General features: G+C 53.7%; 1 protein-coding gene across 4 annotated transcripts in view; it reads left to right on the top strand.

Annotated features, from left to right (window-relative positions):
* The window catches only part of RXRA (retinoid X receptor alpha), a 94,210-nt gene that overhangs the window by 69,374 nt on the left and 3,576 nt on the right, over positions 1 to 21,260 (top strand). For 3 of the 4 annotated variants that reach the window (XM_039348341.1, XM_039348339.1, XM_039348343.1), the window contains 6 exons: positions 7,679 to 7,735; positions 11,178 to 11,347; positions 13,838 to 13,967; positions 16,703 to 16,835; positions 17,677 to 17,768; positions 19,161 to 19,266. In XM_039348341.1, coding sequence (XP_039204275.1) covers positions 7,679 to 7,735; positions 11,178 to 11,347; positions 13,838 to 13,967; positions 16,703 to 16,835; positions 17,677 to 17,768; positions 19,161 to 19,266 — 688 coding nt within the window. The remainder of the gene's footprint in view (positions 1 to 7,678; positions 7,736 to 11,177; positions 11,348 to 13,837; positions 13,968 to 16,702; positions 16,836 to 17,676; positions 17,769 to 19,160; positions 19,267 to 21,260) is intronic. The other variant, XM_039348340.1, reaches the window with a different exon arrangement.

Here is a 21,260-nt window from a genome sequence, read left to right as displayed (position 1 = left end):
AGGTTCGCCATCACTGGGCTAGAAGGTGATTTGGAGGTCATCTAGACCAGTGATGGCGAACCTTTTAGAGACTGAGTGCCCAAACTGTAATCCAAAACCCACTTATACATTGTCGAGTGCCGGGTGGGTGTGGCCCAATGGCTGGGCGTGGCCAATTGGCTGGGCGTGGGCGTGGCTGCAGTGGTAACAGCAGACTGAGTGGGACTAAAAAGTTCAATCAATCAATTCCAACTTTGCAAGAATTTTTTTTTCCCGCGAGAAGTTGAAATTGACTGAACCTTTTTTTTTTTTTGCACATGGTGGCGGAGGCCTAAAGCAAAAAGGTTTTATAAAACCCAGCTGAAGGCCTAGGACTGGGGCAACGACGCGGGTGCCCACAGAGAGGGCTCTGAGTGCCGCCTCTGGCACCCGTGCCATAGGTTCGCCACCACTGATCTAGACCAACTTCCTCTCAACTGGACAGTTATATTGTGTTCACATTTATCCATTGACAGTGCAGAATCAGTCCCCCCCCCTTTTTTTAAGACATTGCCTTGTACCTTGTTTATGTGCTGTTTGATATAAATGTCAGGCCTGCCCCACTCAGATCCCTACGCAAGAAAGACCCTCGACTCCATTGGGTTGAAGTGATCGGTTCTTTTACTAAGGATTAGTAGTTGCAGTGAAAGCAAGGCTAGGTCTGAATATTCCCACACAAAGGTTATACTTTCCCCCTTTCCGTGGCCCTCCTCCCTTTGTCTCTTTCATCGGTGTCCAAGTGTCCAGTAGGAAGCTGCTCAGATGTTTTAGGAACCACTTGGCGCGTCTCGGTGCAATTTCTCACTCCGCTCCCAGGCTAGGTGTCCTTGATGGCTGCTTCATTCTGGTGTGGTATGATGGAGGGGAGTCCAGGCAGGCTGGGCTGAGAACTGTAGTGCCTGACGCAGGACAGGCAGGGAGCCTTGCACGCTCGGAAAAGGAGGACAGCAGTAAGCAGAGTTTTCGTTAAGCAGGAGCACTGCCTGCTCAGTGCAAATCAATTCGCATCGCTTGTTTTATTCCTCACATCTCTACATTTTCCCATGATTTCATTTTGCATCAGTGTCCATCTCGTGACCGCAAGACATTGCGTTTTGGTGTCACTCCCATTCTCTTTGAAACATTTGGATGTGATCATAAGGGCTAGGGTTTTATATATATATATATATACTGCTCAAAAAAATAAAGGGAACACAAACATATGGGATCCTATACGTTTGTGTTCCCTTTATTTTTTTGAGCAACTTTGGCACCGTCCCCTCTCCTCTTCACGTCCTTGAAAGCCACCAGGAAGCAGCTCCCTTGTCTAGGTTGAGAAGAAGGCCGGGCCTGGTTGCCCCCTCGGCCAGTTAAGCCCCTTCCCCAGCCATGCATCTCTCCTGGGCTTGGGGGGCTCCAGCTTCCTGCAGCGCGTCCCTGTTTCCCCCTCCCTGTGGGACATTTATTTATTTATATTTATTTATGAGACTTATCTACCGCTTTAAGTGCAAGCACTCTCTAAGCGGTGTACACCAGTAAGCAATGTATATATATATATATTTACATTGCCCCCAACAATCTGGGTCCTCATTTTACCTACCCCGGAAGGATGGAAGGCTGAGTCAACCTTGAGCTGGTGAGATTTGAACTGCTGACCTGCTGAACACAGTCAGCTAAAGTGGCCTGCAGTATTGCACTCTAACTGCTGCGCCACCTCCTCCCTCTGTGGCCTCTTCCAGAATTTCTGACTGGGGTGCAGGGGTGGGAATTCCCAAGGAGAGCATTCAGAGGGGGGGGGTTAAGCCAGCTGCCTGCCAGATGTAGACTAGACATGTCAGCCCTTCAAGGTAGACAAGACTAGGTAATAAAGTCATGCGTGCTAATACCACTCTTATGGTAAGGGTGCAATAACAGAATCTTACAACTCTGAATGGGCCTCCCCTCCCTTTATGCTCCTGAGAGCTTCTGAGACGCTCTCTCAGATTACATTTCTGCCCAGGACTCGGATTTCTTTTATCTGACCATCGTCTTGGTAGCGGCTCTTCCTCGAGGTCATTCCCGCTGGTCATTGCAGGACAAAGCAGCCATGTCTGCAGGCCCTACAGAGCTTTTCGCCAATTGGATGAGTAATGGGGGGGGGTCCTTGGTGCTCTCTGAGCTTGGTTGTTTTCTTACAGACATTTCGTGACCCAACTAGGTAACATCATCAGTTCTAGAAGGGAGGGGGGTTTGCTCTCTATCTACTTTCCTTTTCAGCAACCTCTGCCCTGTGGCTGGCTCTATAGAAGGTGCTCAGCACAGCTGCCAGGTCCACAAAAGGGATACCTCTGGGTGCTCTCCCAAGCCAGTGAATCCCAAGGGAGAACTGGAATCGGGGCGAGACGGCTTCTCTGGGACCTCTGGCAGCCTTTGGGGTAGCTGCTCAGGCTGCTTGTGGGGACAAGCCCTGGCGGTCCCTGCCTTGGAGGTGTGGGCCGATCATCTGCAGGTGGACGGGGTGCAGTCTGGCTTTACATCTGGACCAAAGTCCCCAGAAGCAAGAGACATTCCAGGCAGGATAGGAGACAAATGCCTCTGCTGTTCTCTGGCCACTCCTCCTCTTCAAGATAGTCTACCTCTGCAAGTGGAGGTTCCATCTGGATAGGACTCTTCCTTACCTGCACCAGACTCGGGAAAATAAAACTGTCTGGTAAGCAAGCTATTCTTGGGAGCCATTTTTTATTTCCCTCTTTTCAGATTAATAAAGGGGTCTCACAAGAAGTAGGAATAATGGTAAATAAAAATGCAGCCAATTGTTCAAAAGCAAAACTTGTACATGTGGGGGGGTTTTTTTGATCATAATGCCCCCATGGAGGGGTGGGAGGTTGGGTGGGTGGGGGTTCCCCTTGCCTCCTTCGCCTTGGTTTGCAAGGAGATGCAGGGAGCAGGTCAGCCCTTCCTGCCTTGGGCTGACCTCTGGGGCCATGGGCAGTGCCCGGACCTCTTCCGGGGAAGGAATGCAACCTCGGGTGCAGCCCCACACACACTGATGGCTGCCAGCTCCCTCTGAACCCACCTCCAGGGGTCTCTGCCCCGGGCCAAGCAGCCCTGGCCCTCTGAAAGCCTCCCTTGCCATTCAGGACCGGGTGGGAGTGCCTGTGGAGAACAGCTCTTGGCCTCCCCTTGTTTGACAGACCTTCTGGGGTTTATTTTAATGAGTTATTTAAGCAGTTGTAAGCCACCAACTTCTTTTAATGGCTTGCAGCCATCTCGTTAGAGCAGTGGTTCTCAACCTTTTTAATGCCGCGACCCCCAACCGGTCGTAAGTCGAGGAGTACTCAACTGGTGCAGCACCGTTTGCAGAATGGGACTTTTGGCGGGCTCAGCAGGGCAGAGACAGCCTGGGCAATTCCTATTGGCTTTTGAAAGCCAATAGAATGAGACCCTATTCAAGAGAGTCTATTCTATTGGCTTTCAAAAGCCAATAGAATAAAAGGGAGTAGCACAGCTAAGGAAAAGGGGGGAAAAATGGCGGATTGCGTTGTTTGGCGACCCCCGTGAAATGGTCGTTCGACCCCAAATGGGGTCCCGACCCACAGGTGGAGAACCATTATGTTAGAACATCAGAGATATAATTACGGCAAAGTTTAAAACAATGAAGCTCTGGGTTTTAAATCAGTTAAATGTTAAGTAATTAAGAGGCTTGGAGAAATAGCTGTGCTCTGGGCATCCTCCCCACGGCTAGCAAAGAGGCAACTTGTTGCAGGCCGAGGCTGCCCAGAGAAAGCGGAAGGCACCAGAGAAGGACGACTGCAGGCACACGAGGACCCGCCAGACGGGCTGAGCCTCCACTCCCCACGGTCTTCTGCTGGCTGGTGCCCGAGTCACCAAAACTGGGTCTTTCTCCTCCAGGGGGGAGCCAGACGGTTTCTCAGCCAAAGCTGATCTAGGCTGGCTCTCTGTCCAGGATCCTGCAGGACCAGGAGGTGCCCCAGGCTGCCACCTGGCACTCTGCAGGGGTGGTGTGACCTACCTGGGCCATATCCAGGTCTAGACCCAGGTTGAAAAGGGTGAGGACAATGGAATTTCTGAGCGGTCGCCTTCTCCGCCAGCCTGGCTAAGGGTGGGATATCGGGCCTGTTTGAATTGGGGCAGGAAACTCTGCTGGAGAGAGCATTAATGTTTGTGGGCAAAGCTTTTAAACGGCCTTGATAGCCAATCCGGACAGGAACCCAGCCTACAGGTAGTAGCATAAACAGATTCTAGAACAGTGGTTCTCAACCTTTTTAATGCCGCAACCCCCAACCAGTCGTAAGTCGAGGACTACTCAACTGGTGCAGCACCGTTTGCAGAATGGGACTTTTGGCGGGCTCAGCAGGGCAGAGACAGCCTGGACAATTCCTATTGGCTTTTGAAAGCCAATAGAATTAGACTCTACTCAAGAGAGTCTATTCTATTGGCTTTCAAAAGCCAATAGAATAAAAGGGAGTAGCACAGCTAAGGAAAAGGGGGGAAAAAATGGCGGACTGCGTTGTTTGGCGACCCCCGTGAAATGGTCGTTCGACCCCAAATGGGGTCCCGACCCACAGGCTGAGAACCACTGTGCTAGAAGCTTCTCCATTGTTGGACTGTGTGATGGACTCGGTGGGAATGGGGCCCAGCCCAAGCTGTGTGTGAAGCAGCACCCAGATTGCTCGCAGTTGGGCTCCGATGCCATCTGGGCATCAGCCAGAATCACAAAAGTCATGGTCATCTGCTCAAAAAGTGTCCTCCAAGGAAGCCACGCGCTTCCACAGAAGATGTGGCGATGCCACTATTGGGCCTGCGCATCTCCACCAGTGGCCATAGTTAAAAGGACTGTCTCCTCCTTAAGACAGATGAGATGGATTCTGCTCAAGATGAGATGGATTCTGCTCCCTTCCCTTCTTGTCTTCTAGTTCCTGTCATCCTCACTGCTGCTCTCCACACTTGTTGAGGCCAGAGTGATGGTTTGTGTTTCTCCAGATTCTGTGGCCGGATGGGAAGGGGGGCTTGCCCCCTTCTAGGATCTGAGGCTTTATGTTCTGTGGGGCTTCCAGACATCGCCTATGAATTTGGCCCGGCTGTGAGCCCTGGCAACCTGAACCCACGGGAGGTCAAGGGACCCTCCCTGATCAGGTCCCTGAGATGCCTCAGCTGGGATCCTGTTCCTTCCACCCGCCCTTCTTAATTTCTAAGGGGGCCATTTATCCTCCCCTCAGAGGAGACTGCCCGCTCTCCCCGCCCTGCGCTGAGGATTCCTGGCTTGTTATTTGTTGTTCTTTGGCTGCCTTCCCTGAGCATCTGACACACCAGTATCTGATTCCTTCTCTTCTGGGCTCAACGTATCTCAGAAGCTCATCTTGCTCTCCTTAACAGTGTCTGAGAACTGCTGTGGCTTCTGGGCACGAGGTTTCGAAGCCGTTGCCACCCTTCTTCTGCCCTTCTTTGGCAGCTTTCCCTGCTTTGCCTGCCTCTGGTTTCTGCCCTTCTACAAGGGTGACCGGGGCAGAAGGAGCCCAGAACCCAGCACAATCAGCCCTCAATGGAGAGGCCGGGAGGGGATCCAGAAAAGCATGACAAATCCCTTGGCAAGCTGGAGGAATGGGCAAAAATGCTAGCGAATGCCATCGTTCTGGAAGCTCAGAATACTGGCATTGGCTGGCACTGTCCCCTCCGATGAGAAAAACACTAATGGGTGCCTTTGAGAAGGCTGCCGTTTGCTAGCTTTTTCCATCCCAGAGGGGAAAACACTAGCGAGTGCCAGCATTTCTGCCTTTCCAGTGGGGGAGACGTGGCAAATGCCAACGTTCTGAGGATGGCATTTACTAGCGTTGTCACCAGATTTGAGGCCCGCTCCCTCAGGGCAGGGCGGGTTTTTTTCTCCCCGTGTGGAGCAGAGGCGAAACCCCTCCTGGTGCTGCAAGAACAGACCTCAAATCCAATCTCCCTCCTGCTTGCAACCTTTCCTTTTCCTGCTGGCTTCTTCATTTGCAGAGAAAACTGCAAATGGCGATCAGATGATCGATTGCAGGGCGCTTGGGCTGTAAATCAGAATAGTTTGCCAGGCACTTGAAATGCAGTCATATGATGGGATGGCACAATGTTTTACAATGGCTGGAAGTACTTTAGGGGCCATGAGCCACCTGTTTTTGAGGCTCTTGTAATGGCAGACAAGTGAATAAATGAGCAGTCATAAGTTGGATACACAGGCTGAACAACCACGAGAAAATAACAAGAAAAAGTGCCCTCTCTTGATTCCATTTAGCCAGGCCAAAAAGTTCTTAGTTTCCCTAGTATACAATTTCTGACCTTGATTAACTATCAGAGCCTTTCTCAGAATTGTAAGGGCCTGCCTCAACCCCAGAACATTAAATATTCTTATCAGTACCTAATCGAGGAAGCCCACTGCAGAAAGATGGGGAGCTGAGAAGGCCGATTCTTCTCCTCTGGAATGTGCGTGAACGGTGAACGTAGACTTTGCTCTGCAGAGGACAGCCACACACGTTCCCAGTCCAGGAAATGGTTGTGGCTTCCATGTGGTAGACATTTGTGAAACAGAGAATCCACAGAGAGGCTGAGTTTCTCAATCTGAGAACTCAGAAAGAACCAGAAATGGCCTGGGTTTAAAAGCAGGCAGGCAGGCAGGCTGCAGAGATGCACCCGCCAGGCGTACAGAACTAAGAGCGCAGTCCTGTTCTAGGAATGAGTTTGACGTGACCCGGGGCATGCTGTGCACCACGAGAAGCAATACTGGGATGGGATGCAGGGTAGGGCTGTGCTCTTTATCCCAGGCGCTGCCCTCTGGGGGGGGGGGTGTAGAAGTCTCCTGCCAGATGTGAAGGCTACTACACTTTGAGAGGCTCTTTTCGTGCCAATCCGCCATGGGACCCTGTGGAGTCCAAGCTGAGGCAGGGCTGACAAAGGCCATCCATCAACTGTGTTCCTTTCTTTGGCTGGGCCCAAACTGGCCCCTATCCTGGAAAAACGAGTTTTATTTGATCGGAAACTCGGACAGGTGCTGGAAACCCCCCCGGCTGCCTCCTGTGTTCGCTGGAAGTTGTCCTGCTCCAGCACAGTGCCAGGATGCCCACTTTATTTTCTCCTTTTGGCTTGGGAGGGGCAGGGGGCTGTGGCCAGAGGCGCTTAGCCCCTTCCCCTACCCCATCCTAAGAAAGGCTAAGCCCAGAAACCCACCAGCATTCCTTGAATGTGTTTGCAGCCTCTCTTCAGCCCAGCCGGCTCCCTGGAACATTCGCCAGGGAACAAAATAGCACTAGCACTTTAGCCCCCTTCACACAGTGCTTTGCAGCCCTCTCTAAGCGGTATACGGAGTCAGCATGCTGCCCCCGTCAATCTGGGTCCCCATTTTACCCACCGCGGAAGGACGGAAGCCTGCCTGTAGATAGGACAGAGAGAGAGAGGAAAGGGGGCTTGGGGGGATCAATCGCCCTACGGCCGCAACGATTTCATCTGAGAGGAGTAAGGAAGAAGACCACCGTATAAAAAGTGGGCCAGAAATACCCCCCCCCCCGACTTTCTCTCTGGGAAAATGTACAAGGGCCATGTATTTGGGTGGTGCTGCCCCATCAAGAGCAGCAGTTTAATGACTGAAACATGCACAGCAGCGATAGCTGCCTTTCTTCTAATGATGTTTCATTTCCAAATCTCTACTCTATTGCAGGGATGGAGCACCATCCATCCCGACCCACAAGACTCCCTGGAAGGCAGGAGCAATCAGGTACTCCCATTTCAATCTTACTAGACCAGCTGTTAAGCAGCAAATCTCTTGGTGTCTCCAGAGGGTGACCTGGAGAGGCCGAGTCCTCCCAGAATCGGCCGAGTCCTCCTCGCTCCGTAGGGGCAGATTCTCTGGCGAGGAAAGGAAAAAAATGCCAGAGAGACTCCCCGGATGGAGGGTGAAATCCTAGAGGAGCTGCAGGGCCAAGAAGAGGCAGACCCTCGGTGCAGACTGCCCTGCCCGGGGACGCATCAGGGCCAAGGGGCTGTGGCTGTGGCTTGTGGTGGGCTGGAATGTGCCTCCCTGCAGAGCCAGTTCCACATTGCACCACGTAAGCTTTAATGCACTCGAGACAGTCAGAAGGATTCAAGGCAGCAGGCTGTGGGTTAAAATTCAGGCAGGCTGAGGAAGGCGGTTGTGGCTCGGAATCTGCATTTGCGACCACTCTGGCCCTTTCCTCCCAGGCAGAGGCTGGGTGGAGGATCCTTTGAGCAGCACTTGTGTTGCTAATGCGACAGTGCTGACGTGGGAGGTTCGGGCAGACGTTCTTGGTTCACGGGGCCCTTAGCAGTTTCCACACCACACCGTGCAATGCCCGAGGTGTCACAACAAACGCAGTACTTAACAGCTCCCTTTATTAAATAGTGGCAGCCCTGAGGATTTGGGAAGGGTGGCATCGGCGATGGTTGCATTCACATTATTAACCTGACAGGAGTGGTTCTGCCGTTCCTGAGAATAAACAGGCAGGTGTTCTGTGGGGTTTGCCTTAACTAAAGCCTCCATGTGCAAAGGCAGTGTAGCTCAGCATTATAGCGGGGCTGGGAACAGGTGGTGGGCAGCCTCTCCTCTTCTTCATTTCTGCTGAAGCCTTTCTTACTTGGTGTCCTGGGAGGGCTGGGGGTGGCAAGGGAGGCGGCTGGTGGGCAGGCAGGCCACTGTGGGACCCACCCTGAAATCTTCAGCAGCAGTGTCCCTGGCAGCAGTTTCCCCAAGGACGTGGGTGGGTGTGAAGTTCTTTAGAGCTTTAGCTCTTCCTTGTGTCTTGGCAGTGAGTGTCACACACAGAGAATAGGTCCCACGAAGGAAACGGTGGGCCATTCAGAAGGGGGGGGGGGCAGAAGGGCCAACAAGAAATGAGTGGCACCAAGAAAGGCACCGGCAGCAGTGCAAGAGTGGGCAGCAAAACTGGGTGCTGCAGAGTTTGGCCAATTCAGGAGACTGAATGCCTGGCCCTGCAGCAAGCAGAGAGCAAGTTTGTGTTTGTCTTTGTCGGATGGTGGCTGAGAACAGGAGGAGGGGAAAGTGCTGTCTTTTCACCCTGGGGTCTTGTGGTCTGCTTTAGAGAGAGGAATGCAGAGCAGAGCAAATGAAAAGCAAAGCCGAGGAACGGATCTTCTTACGGTGTTGCACTGGGCCTCCCAGCAATAGAATCAATGTCTGGGCATCCTTCCAGATTGGGAGCACCTACCATCTCTCTCCAGCACTTTCCCCCGAGGGCTGGGGGTGCCCTCCCCATACGTGTGCGTGGAGGGCTCTGCACCCTTTTGCCCTGTGGCTCATTTCCTCTTCCCAGGAGCTGCAGGAGCCAAGAGCGAAAGCCTGGTCAACCCCACCAGGTGGGCAGACGTTGGCCCCCTTTCCTGCTGGCCCTTTAAAGAAAAGACGTAATTCCAGGAAGGGGAAATTCCATCCCGTTTCTCACCAGGGTGTCAGTTTGCCATCCCGTTCCAAATTCTGGGCATGCCAGCAAACGCCAGAACAAATAATACTCAAATAACCCTCAGTAAATGACTTGGTACAAAGGATCCAGATTTAGTCAAGTCTACCTTGACTAAATTCACTGTAATTTGAGGGGGGGGGGCAGAGTCAGGGTGGAAGCAAAGGATGGTGGTTTGCCTTGTTACCGAGAAGAAGGTCCATCTGAAAGCCAGCTGGGTTTCGGCTGCACCAGTGTGTATAGGTGGAGTCCAGGGGAGGCGGGAAGCAGCCCTCCTCGCATTTGTTAGGGCAGCCCTTGGCCACGACCGGAAAGGAAGGCGCCGGATGGATGGGTTAGTCAGTTGTCCCTCTAATCAGGGGTTCTCAACCTTGGCAACTTTAAGACTTGTGGACTTCAACTCCCAGAATTCCTCAGCCAGCTTTGCTGGCTGAGGAATTCTGGGTGTTGAAGTCCACAAGTCTTAAAGTTGCCAAGGTTGAGAACCCCTGCTCTAGGTACAGCTGTTCAGGCCATTTTGCAGGGCAACTGTGAGCTGCCAACTAAACCACCAAGATCGGCAAGTCTTTCGAGTTGTACAGTAGCCAAATTTTGCACCATTGCTGTGACCATTAGAAGTCTTTGGAGCTAATTGTTTTCCCAGTGTGTCTAGTGTATGGTTGAATAGGTTTGATGGGCTGCTGTGTGGTGTATTGTTGGGCTTCAGTGTGTTGGGTCTGTGACTGTATATTTTATGAGCTAAACGGACCGCCAAAGGCAGGAGCTCAGCCAGGGCAAATCTCCCGTCTTCACTGCTTCTGGAGGGTCAGTGGGCGCCTCCTCGGAGCAAACCCACTCATTCCAAATGGAAACCTAGCACGGCTTCACAATGCTTTGAACCGCCATCAAACTGGGCTCCTGGGCTGAGCACCGGCAGGGTCAAGCAGTCCAGGCCTGGACAAAGTCAGGGCTCCCGAGGGCCAACACCACAGGGGCCAAGCGGGGCCTCGCCCAGGAGAGGGGGGTCCTGCCCCTGGGTGACTCCGGGCGTCCCCAGGGGCCACTGGCCAAAATGGGAGGGCAGTTCCCGGCCTTGGGGGCCACTTTTCGTCTCCCTGTCCTGCCTGAGGGGCAGGAGGGTTTGGCCCAGCCAGGTTGCGCCCGGAACGGAGCTTCTGGGTAAAATGGGCACATGAAGCCTTGCAGGGGTTAAGGTCCCACTTAAAACCATACAACCCCCCCCCCCCAAAAACAGGGGAGATTAGCTCAGTTTCGGCTGGCAAAAGGTTTTTAAGGCTGTATGTTCCCTTAAACTCCCCTAAGCCACAAGATAATCATTTTTATCCTTTTCAATCCCTGCCCCCCAAACAAAAAGATGAGACTACGTAGTCCTCATTTAGTGATTGCTTCATTCAGCAACTGCTTGCTGTTAACAATACTGATGAAAAAAGAACGTTATGACCAGTCCTCCCACTTGCGACCTTTACGAGTCTGTAAAGCTGACTTTACAGGAAAGCCGATTTAAGGAAAGGGAGATCATAAGCACAGCAGCTGTGTATTTACTTGCCCGCTGCTTTGTTTAATGACTGAGTTGCTGGTCCCAATTGTGTCACTAAATGAGGACTACTTGTCCATTGCTGCCCACACCCATAGAGCACAATGGTCCGCCTCGTTTCCAAGCCCCCTGCTTCAAAAGCTTTCAGCATCCAAATCTGATGGATTGACCCCCCCCTTTGGCCCTTCCAGCTGTCCAGGAGGAGCGGCAACGAGGCAAAGACCGCAACGAGAATGAGGTTGAATCCACCAGCAGCGCTCACGAGGACATGCCGGTGGAAAAGATCCTGGAAGCTGAACTGGCGGTGGAGCCCAAGACGGAGACCTACATCGAAGCCAACATGGGCCTGACGCCGAGTTCGGTAAGCAAGCGGCCCGTCTAGTCCCTGGATGGCCAGGTGGGAACTCCTGGGTCAAGGGCTCCAGACCCTCCTTTCCTGCTGAAATGATGTCCTTCCACAAGGCCTTAGAGCAGTGTTTCTCAACCTTGACCATTTTAAGGCATGTGGACTTCAACTCCCAGAATTCCACAGCCAGCGTTGCTGGCTGTGGAATTCTGGGAGTTGAAGTCCACATGCCTTAAAATGGTCAAGGTTGAGAACCACTGCCTTAGATAGCGGTAGCTCTACTCTCCCTTCCCTTTTTGGGTGGGGTGGAGGAATGGCCAGGACGGTCCAGCCATTCTCTTCCAGCCCCGCTGGAGAAGAGGAGCGTTTGAGAAGGAGCTTCCGGGGTGTCCAGGAAGCACAAACAGCCTTTCCACAACCCCCTCAAAGTCACAGGCAGAGCGTGCGGAGGTGGCTGATCCAGATTTCTCCAGGGCCGGAGTGACCCTGCAGAGTCTCCCGCTGCCCGGAGCAGTTGGGGCACTTTGCCCTGGATGGAGGGCAAGAAGCCAGGAAGTGAGAGGGTGGCCAGAGGAGCCAAGACAGGCTAGAAGGGCTGTTCACCAGCAGCCTTTCCCTGAGAATTCAGCAGAATTTCTCCCAATTTCTCCTCCTCGTTGTTTCTCTGGGGTGAGAAGGGAGCTGTAGGGGAGTAAGCGCTCCCGCCAATCCTGCCAAAGGGAGCCTGGCCCACCGCCAGTCTGCCTGTGACTTTCCTGGGCCAGCCAGGACTGCCGGCAAGGCACAGAAAGCAGTTGCTTCCCTCTGGCACCTGGACGTGGCCGCTGCCTGGGTTCAAAATCCCCAGGGGAGATGAGCAAGGCCACGGAGCAGAGGAAGCAGCGCCAAAAGAAGGCCCGGCTGCTCCCTGGTCCGGTTCGGGCATCTCCCCGGCTGGGAGGGAAGCCACGGGTGGCACCCGCAGGGCAGGGCAGGGCGTTCAGTCTGAGATGCTCCTCGGTCAAGCAGGGCCTGAGGACGGGGTGGGTGTGCTGAGGAACCTGGGGCAGCCGCAGGGACGCTGGTATCCCAGGGGCTGCCCTTGATTTTGTAGACTCGGGAGAACGACCCATTTGCTCCTGGGCCGCCGCCTTGTGAAGGGGTCTCCCGGGGCCAAGGCTTGCGGGCGGCATTGTGGGTCCTTCCCCAGTGATTCCAGAGCTGGCTGGAGCGAGAGGCAAGGGGTGCTGGCCTCAGTGACCCTAGAGGACAAAGCCTGAGAAGGGTGCAGCTGGAGACCCCCATCAGCAGGGGGGAGGTCTCTTGCTTCCCCCTCCGATGGCATCGCCTCTTTGTCTGGAGGTGACCTGGGCTCCCTGGCCGAAGAGTCTGGCCTTGGACCTCTTGGCTTGCCTAGTTAGCTAATACTGGGGGGGGGGTCTGCCTTGCAAGGGGCCTTGGGAGACTCTTGGGAAGGGCAGGGAAGTGGGATCTGCTGCACGGGTCTCTCTGCTGCAGCTCCCTGGGGTGCCCTCTCGGCTCACTGGCTTATAGCACTGATGGGAGGAGGAGGAGGAGGAGGAGGAACTGGGGGGGGGGCTGAAGAGGGGAGCCTTGAGGCCTGCTTGTGAATTTCTCCACCGGAGTCCTCCCGTTGGGGTTGGGTGCCACAGCCTTCAATCCTGGTATCCGGGAACTTCACCAAAGGGGCTTCTTTGGGGCAGGGGTGTTTCCCGTTGGAGCTGCACACCCTTCTCGCCCCCTTTCCTTCCAGCTCTGCTTCCTTCTCTCTGACTCCCAGCCCCTCAGGTGCAGTCCTGCTCCCCTTGGCACCTGCCTGGCTTCAGAGCAGCCCCCGAGTCCCTCTGTGCACGGGAATGGCACTGCAGCCCTGGAGGCAGAGGGGGCCACTTCAGCTCCAGACTCCTGCCTCCCCTGCCCCAAGGCCTCCATTGCTCCCTCCTTCAAGAGGCCAGGCTGGATGTGCACCCATCTCACTCCTTAACGCAGTGTTTCCCAAACTTGACAATTTTAAGGCATGTGGACTTCAACTCCCAGAATTCCACAGCCAGCAATGCTGGCTGTGTAATTCTGGGAGTTGAAGTCCACATGCCTTAAAATTGTCAAGTTTGGGAAACACTGCCTTAACGTCTTCGCCAAAGCTGAAAAGACCGAGGTGTGAGAAATGGAAGACAAAATGCTGGCAAGAACTATCTTGTGGGGATCTCACCTCCCCAAGACACCCTGACTGTGCTTGGGGGGGGGGGGAAACGGATGTCCCCGCAGCCCAAAAGCAGCACCAACCAAGGAAGATTAGGAGAAGGGCAGCCCCTTTGCAGAATCCAGGTTTCCAAACCTCCCCACTTGTATTCCAGGGGCAGAAGGGATTGCCAACTGCCCCCTTCGGTGCACGCAGGGCAGGAGAGGTTGCAGGGGGCTTTTGGCCTAAGGAGGGGGCCTGCAGGGGACGGGGAGAGTGGCAGGCCCTCTGACGCCCCACGGGGGGGGGGTCTCTTCTCTCGGCAGCCCAATGACCCGGTCACCAACATCTGCCAAGCGGCAGACAAGCAGCTCTTCACACTGGTGGAGTGGGCCAAGCGGATCCCCCATTTCTCGGAGCTCCCACTGGACGACCAGGTCATCCTGCTCCGAGCCGGTGAGTAGCGAGTCGGCCGGAGCTGGCAGGAAAGGGTCTGGGAGGGTCTGGGCAACTGAGGAGGCCTTCAGGCGCATTCGGAGGTCTTGCCACACTCCAGAAAGAGAAGCAGGAGGAGGGAAGGGGGGCAGGGGCCAAGTCCCCTGGCGCCTTTCCCTTCTCTGGAGCTGGAGACGGTCATCTGGACTGAGGGACGAAGGGAAGCCCCTGAGGCTGCCTGACCCCAGTCTCTCGTGGGCGGCTGAGAGGGAGCCTGTCTGCCTGCCCCCCTCGGGCCTTCCGAAGCTCCTGCTCCCTCCCCCCCCCCTCAGGGTGGTCTTCCCCTGGCATAAAGGGGAATAGATGCCACCTAAGGAACCAATTCTTCTTCACCAGAGATACAAAATACAGAATAAGGAGAATTGGAAGGGACTTTGGAGATCTTCTAGTCCAGTGTTTCTCAACCTTGACAGTTTTAAGGCATGTGGACTTCAACTCCCAGAATTCCATAGCCAGCATTGCTGGCTGTGGAATTCTGGGAGTTGAAGTCCACCTGCCTTAAAATTGTCAAGGTTGAGAAACACTGTTCTAGTCCAACCAAGTGGGAAACCCTCTCGCATTCCAGACAAGGGGTTGTCCAGTCTCTTCCTGAAAACTTCCAGGGATGGTGTACCCACAACTTCTGAATTGTTGCACTGATTTAATTGTTCTCACTGGCAGGAAATTTTTCCTTAGTTCTAGTTGAATCTCTTTCTAATGGTCCTCCATCCATTACTCAGGTGCTTTGGAGAATGGGTGGACCCTCTCTTCTTTGTGTCAGCCCCTCAAGTACTGGAAGAGTATCACGACACCCCAGCCCTTCTCTTGGCTAGACTAGACATAGCCAGATCCTGCAGTCGTTCACCGTATGTTTTAACCTCCATCTTTGTTGCTCTTCTCTGCATTCTTTCTAGAGTCTTGACATCTTTTGTGCATCATGGGGGCCAAACCTAGACACAGTATTCCAGTTTTGGTCACCACGATTAAAAAAAAGAGGCCAAGACTCTAGAACAGTGGTTCTCAACCTTTCTAATGCCGTGACCCCATAATACAGTTCCCCATGTTGTGGTGACCCCCAACCACTTATACATCACCGGGTGCCAGGGCCGTGGCCAAAGAAAAGGGGAAAAAATGGCGGACAGCCTTGTTTGGCGACCCCCGTGAAATGGTCGTTCGACCCCAAATGGGGTCCCGACCCACAGGTTGAGAACCACTGATCTAGAAAGAGTGCAGAGAAGAGCAACAAAGATGATACTCAAATAGAGGCTGGATGTCAACAATACTCTTATGCTGCACTGAGCAGAAGATATGGCCTCTAAAGTCCTCCCAACTCCATGGTTCTGCTCACCACCTGCCTGTTCTCACCCCCCCCCCCAATCCTGCAAGCCAAGAGGACTTGGGTGGTAATCAAGATGGAGCAAGAGAGGGAAAAGAACTGTGGTGGTTAATACTAGCAGCGTGTATCCAGGAGGAGAGGGCTATTCAGCTCACGTGCAGAGTGTAGCCTTGGGCAAAGCCCTTCCCGCCTGGGAATATGGGAAGCAGCCTCGTAGAAAGGCTGAGGACCTGAAGTGGCTCGGAGGAGGAGTTGCCGGCTGAGCTTCCCGCATCTTGGCAAGCAGGTCCCTGTTCGCACCTCTGGAATCATTTGAGGAGTTCAAATCCTTGTGACCTGCAACCACAGAAGCTTCTCCCCAAAGTTGTTTATTACTCTCGAAGGGCTGTTTACTTCCTCCGCACACATATCTGGGGCGGAGAGCGAAGGGCCCAGATCCAGCGACTTCCTTTAGACGCCAAATGTGGGGGGAAACTGGCTGTGGCGAGTCAAAGGAGCTGGAAGGCTGCGGGGGACAGGGCAACAGGTGTGGATGGTGCAGGTCAAAGTTGGGGTGATCTGGAAAGCAGGCCTGAGCCCGTCCACTTCGGCTTCTGCCTGCCTGCCTGTTGTTTATCTCGGTTGCGACTACTCCTTGGGCTGGGAATGGCAGCACTCGCACAGCCAGAACTGCTGTTTGGAACACTCAGGCAGCTGAGGGTCCTTCTGTGGACTTTGCAGTAGCAGCAAAGAGATCCCCCTCCATCGGCTGCTGCTTTCAAGGCTCCCTTCCCCCAAAAGCCCCCTTCGTCAGGGTGGACCCACCCAGCCTGCCTCGGAAAAGAACGCTGCTGGAATGGTTGAGCGGGAAGAAACTGGTGTCCTGGTGCCCTTTGAGATGGGAGCTATTCCCACTGTGGGAAAGGCGAGGCTGGCGTCCATGGGTCTCCCGGAACGTCTGAGCATTTACTTCTTTATCCCACTATTGGATCTCAGGGAGAGACTGGCTTGTTATTTATTTATTTTATTTTATTTATTTACGAGACTTATATACCGCTTTAAGGGCAAGCACTCTCTAAGCGGTGTACACCAGTAAGCAATGTATATATATATTTACATTGCCCCCAACAATCTGGGTCCTCATTTTACCTACCCCGGAAGGATGGAAGGCTGAGTCAACCTTGAGCCGGTGAGATTTGAACCGCTGACCTGCTGAACACAGTCAGCTAAAGTGGCCTGCAGTACTGCAGCCTAACTGCTGCGCCACCTCGGCTCTTGTTATTCAATTTCATTCTGCCCCAGAGCCAAGATAATTAGTTTCTTCCTGACATGAAGCTCTGGGGCGCAATGCCCCCCCTTGCAAGGCTTTGGCTGACTCCTCCCCCCCCTTGCTTTTCCCCAGGTTGGAACGAGTTGCTGATCGCCTCCTTCTCCCACCGATCCATCGCGGTCAAAGACGGGATCCTCCTGGCCACAGGCCTCCACGTCCACAGGAACAGTGCCCACAGTGCGGGAGTCGGGGCCATCTTTGACAGGTGAGGAGCAGCGGCTGGTGGGAGGGGCGCCCACGGCCTTGCCCGCTCCCCTCTTGTGCCCGGGACCCAGCCGTGGCCTTTGTGGCGAAGAACGAGACCACGACCGGCCCTTGGGATGCCGGAGGGTCTGCGAAATGCCCTCAGCCCCCCTGCAAAAGGGGCAGGGAAAGGCCGTTGGCTTCAAAGCAAGGCCAACTCACGCCACTTCCTCTCCTCTTTTTTTTTTTTTTTATTAAAAAGTTTTATAAATTTTACAGAAAATAAGAGACAATACAAAAACAAAAAAACAACATATACAAATAAAAAACAAACATTACCCAACAAAACCCCCCTTCCCCCACCCCTACCCAACCCCCCCCTTCCCCCCCCAGGACCTCCCAGAGCAAAATATAGGCTTAATTAAAAAAAAGTTAAAAAAATTTATAAAAAGAAGAATATAAAATAGAAAATATATATATATATAAAGTTAAAAATTATGAAAAAACTATATAGTATTTTTTTATATCAAATTTAAATTGTATGAATTTTATCCATTTATCCCAAACAGCAAGAAATTTCTCTTGCATTTGTCCCTTTAAGAAAGCCGAAATCTTTGCCATTTCCGCCAAATGAGACACTTTAAGAAACCATTCTTGCAATGTAGGCAAAGATTCCTTCTTCCAATATTGTCCTACTAACAGCCTCGCAGCTGTAATCAAGTTTAACATCAATATAACCTCCTTTGTATCACAATCAATAACTATACCTAACAAAAATAATTGTGGAGTAAATTTTACCCTCCTTTTAAAAATTCTCTGGATATTCCACCATAGCCACTTCCTCTCCTCTTGTGGCCCTGCAGGGTATTGACCGAACTTGTGTCGAAGATGCGAGACATGCAGATGGACAAGACCGAATTGGGGTGCCTGCGAGCGATTGTCCTCTTCAACCCAGGTGACTGAGCTCCCTCCTCCGCAAGGGAGGACAGGCAAGATCCCCCCACCCGCCCACCCTTTGGCAATCTGCCCTTCACCCAACACAAAACCGGCCCCAGAGCAGGGAGAAGGGGGCAGCCCTTTTGGCTGTGGCTGGGCGTCTTCTGTCAGCAGGACAGCCTTTCCTTGCTCCGACGCTGCGAGGAAAGGAGCATTCGTGAACAAGGAGATCTGAGCAGTTCCCACAACTGGCACTTGGCATTGCCATCATCAGTTGGCGTGGTCGTAAAGCGAGACGTCCTCTGACTGCACTAATGACAGCAGTCCTGGCACTCCCCATTGTGGTCGTTAACTGAGAATCGCAGGTCATTAAGTGAGTGCCCACCCAGTCCAAGCCGTTCCAGGCTCGATCCCTCTTGGCCCCCTCCCACCTCTGTAAGGCAAGGCACTGCCTCCCGCTGCCTGTCTCCCCCCCCACTTCTGCCTTTTGGCTTACAGGGCAGCCAGCGTGGCTCCGGGGCTGCCTGCCATGTCCTGGGAAGCCTCAGCAGGCCAGCAGGCCTGTGCCCACCTGGCTACCTTTGCTCCCCCTCCCTTGCCTGCCCTTTTGAGTCTGGAAGCCCCCCACCTGCCGAGGTGCCCTAATTCCGACTCTTTTGGCTTCTTTTTCATCGTGCAGTCAGGCTTAGGGGCCCTGGGAACCTCTCCCGGAGAGGGCCCTGGACATCTCTGTGGCTGGGAGTGCCCGCATGCCAGGCTGAGGGCTTCCCTCTACGTTGACCATCCAAGCGCTCTTCTGGGTTCAGCTTCAGAGCGCGAGAGCCTCCGGGAGCTTCCGTGGAGAGGTGCTGTCAGAGCGCATTAAGGCCAGGGAACTTTCCAAAACCAGGCCATTACGGCAGGAGACCTGCAGAAGGACCAGTTCGGCTGACAGCCTGGACGTTCAGCTCCTTGGGCCCTCTTAAGCTTTGGGGGGGAAATCCCACTGGATGGTGTTTGGGAAGAAGGCTTTTTGTAAGATGTGAGTGTCACATTAGATACGCGAAAGAGTTGAAGCATCTGAGAGAGTAACTGAATTTGTCAGGTTATGAAATCCTGACCAGTTGCGGAGCAACACGGAGCGGAACGGGCTGAGGTAGAACCAGGTTCCATCCAGATCATTTGGATGTTCTCTCGTGCGATCCCGTCTTGGCTCTCATGTCAGGTTCTCACCCACAAAACTCTCTCGGGCGGCCTCAACTTGGTCCTCGGTGCCCGCCGGGGCTGCTGTCCTCTCAAAGCAGAGACTGGGTTGCGTCTTACGGCTGCGGTGCCTGTTGCTAGACAGCCTGCGTTCCCTTCACATGGCCCTGACCTCCCTGGGGGGTCCTGAACGGTCTCAGGCTGTAAGCCTCCCCTCCTTCTCTCGCAGACTCAAAGGGCCTCTCCAACCCTGCTGAGGTCGAAGCACTGCGGGAAAAGGTCTACGCCTCGCTGGAGGCCTACTGCAAACAGAAGTACCCTGAGCAGCCAGGGAGGTGAGTCTCTTCTCGCTTGGGGTGTCTTTTGCACAGCCTTCTCATAAGCAGAGAGCCGGGTGCGAAATAACCTTGTGAGCAGGAGGACGGCCAGCGCTTGCTCGGTCTGGCACCAGCTCCCCGAATTCCTCTCGGCTCGCGTTCTGACCCCATTCCAGGATCAACCTAGGCAGGGCACGGGAATTTCCTGAATCTTGCAAGACGTTCATCTTCAGTGGGTGGTCTTTTTTTTTTTAACCAGAATCCCCCCCCCCATTTCCTCTGCACGATGAAATCAGAGGAACCGAACGGTAATTAACGACTGAGGCTGGACGGGGGCCAGGATCCCATTGCTGCTCTCCAGACTGGCTGCCTCCCAAGCTGGAGGCTGCTGCTGTGAGCCGGTTGACTCCGCTGGCCGAGAGGTTTGCCTTCTGAGCCCCCTGGAGGGCAGGAGCACGACTGGGCCCCCCCAGCCTCTCCGAGGAACTTGTGGCTGGGGAGGGAAGTCCCCTGCGCACAGCCAGAGAAGGAAAAATGCTCCCCGCCCCCAGCAATGGGTCAGTCTGCTCCCTGGGAACAGTTTCGCTATGGCCCATCTGGGCTTTGTGGTGCCAGGTCTTGTGAAGTGGACAGTTTCCCCTTAACCAAGATAGACCTGAGGCGTTTGCTGCTGGGGGGGGAGGTGTGTGTGTGTGGGGGGGCTGTTGGTGGCTGCTTTCCTTGGGAGATGGGGACAGTGACAGTCCCAGTGACAGGGACAGAGGAAACCAGCCAAGCCAACATCGGCCTCTCCGCCTTGCTCTTCTCTGGCCACTCTATGGGGATGTGACCATCCATGCAGCCACCCCGGTCCCCTCCCGGAACACACACACACCCCGTTTTCCTGCAATCTTTCAGCCAAATGATTCTTAAAAGCTGGTTGTTTCATAGTTGAAATGTTTCTGTACATCTGTCATCTGTTTTAGTTTAAATATGAAGCGTTTGAGCTTGAGGGAAGAGACTGGTAGGGCTGGGTTTGGATTTTCCTGGCCCTGCGCCCTCCCGCCCGCTCGACTTGCCAGCTCAGCATCTGAAGGAAATGCTAGTCAGGATGCAGCCCTCCCCGTTCTGCCCCCCCCCCCAGCCAGGAGTGCAGCAGCCCTCAGCCCTTGGAGCACTCTGGGGAGGAGCCCAGACCCCTCGTGGAGGTCCTGAAGGGAAGAGCAATGGGGCAGGAGGGACTGAGAACACCAGAGGGGCTGCTGGAAAGCGGATGCAGCCTGCTGGAGCCCACAGTCTCTCTCTGCGTGTGCTTGTGTGTTTGTTGTGGCATTTCCTGAATCAAAGGAAGCAGCAGTGAGATCTGGAAACGGGGGGGCCAAGGGCTTGGCCAGGGTGTTCTGGGAAGGGCGCACTGTCTCTCACGCGCCCTGGAGACGGTCATTTGCACGGTCACCTCTCTGCCTGGTCATTCAAGGGCCCTTAGCCGATCGACACGAAGCCAAACCCGTGTCCTGCACTTGGGCCACCCACTGAGCCAGGCACCAGGTTCATGAACAGAAGGTCTGCGCACACCCGGAATCCCAAACCAACCATCCACATCGTGGCTCACTGGGCAGGCTGGGTCATTCCACAGGCTAAAACCGGGACTGGGGCCCAACTGGCTCCCAGCCACAGGAGCCAGATGAACCACGCAATGGGAAAACGGTGGCCAAGGGGCCAGTGCAGCTGATTTTAACATTAAAGAGCCAGCTAGAAGGAGGGTAAAATTTACCCCACAATTGTTTTTGCTAGGTATTGTTACCGATTGTGATACTAAGGAGGTTATATTGATGTTAAATTTAATTACAGCCGCAAGGTTGTTAGTAGGGCAATATTGGAAGAAGGAATCTTTGCCTACTTTGCAAGAGTGGTTTTCTAAAGTATCTTATTTGGCGGAAATGGCAAAGATTTCGGCTTTTTTAAAGGATCAATCGCAAGAGAAGTTTTTTGTGGTATGGGAAAAATGGATATATTTTATACAACACAAGTTG

The sequence above is a fragment of the Crotalus tigris genome, unplaced genomic scaffold, assembly GCF_016545835.1.
Source record: "Crotalus tigris isolate CLP2741 ecotype Arizona unplaced genomic scaffold, ASM1654583v1 scf7180000018142.649072, whole genome shotgun sequence".
In the NCBI taxonomy this organism is placed as follows: Eukaryota; Metazoa; Chordata; class Lepidosauria; order Squamata; family Viperidae; genus Crotalus; species Crotalus tigris.
This window is presented reverse-complemented; position numbering and strand designations above follow the sequence as displayed.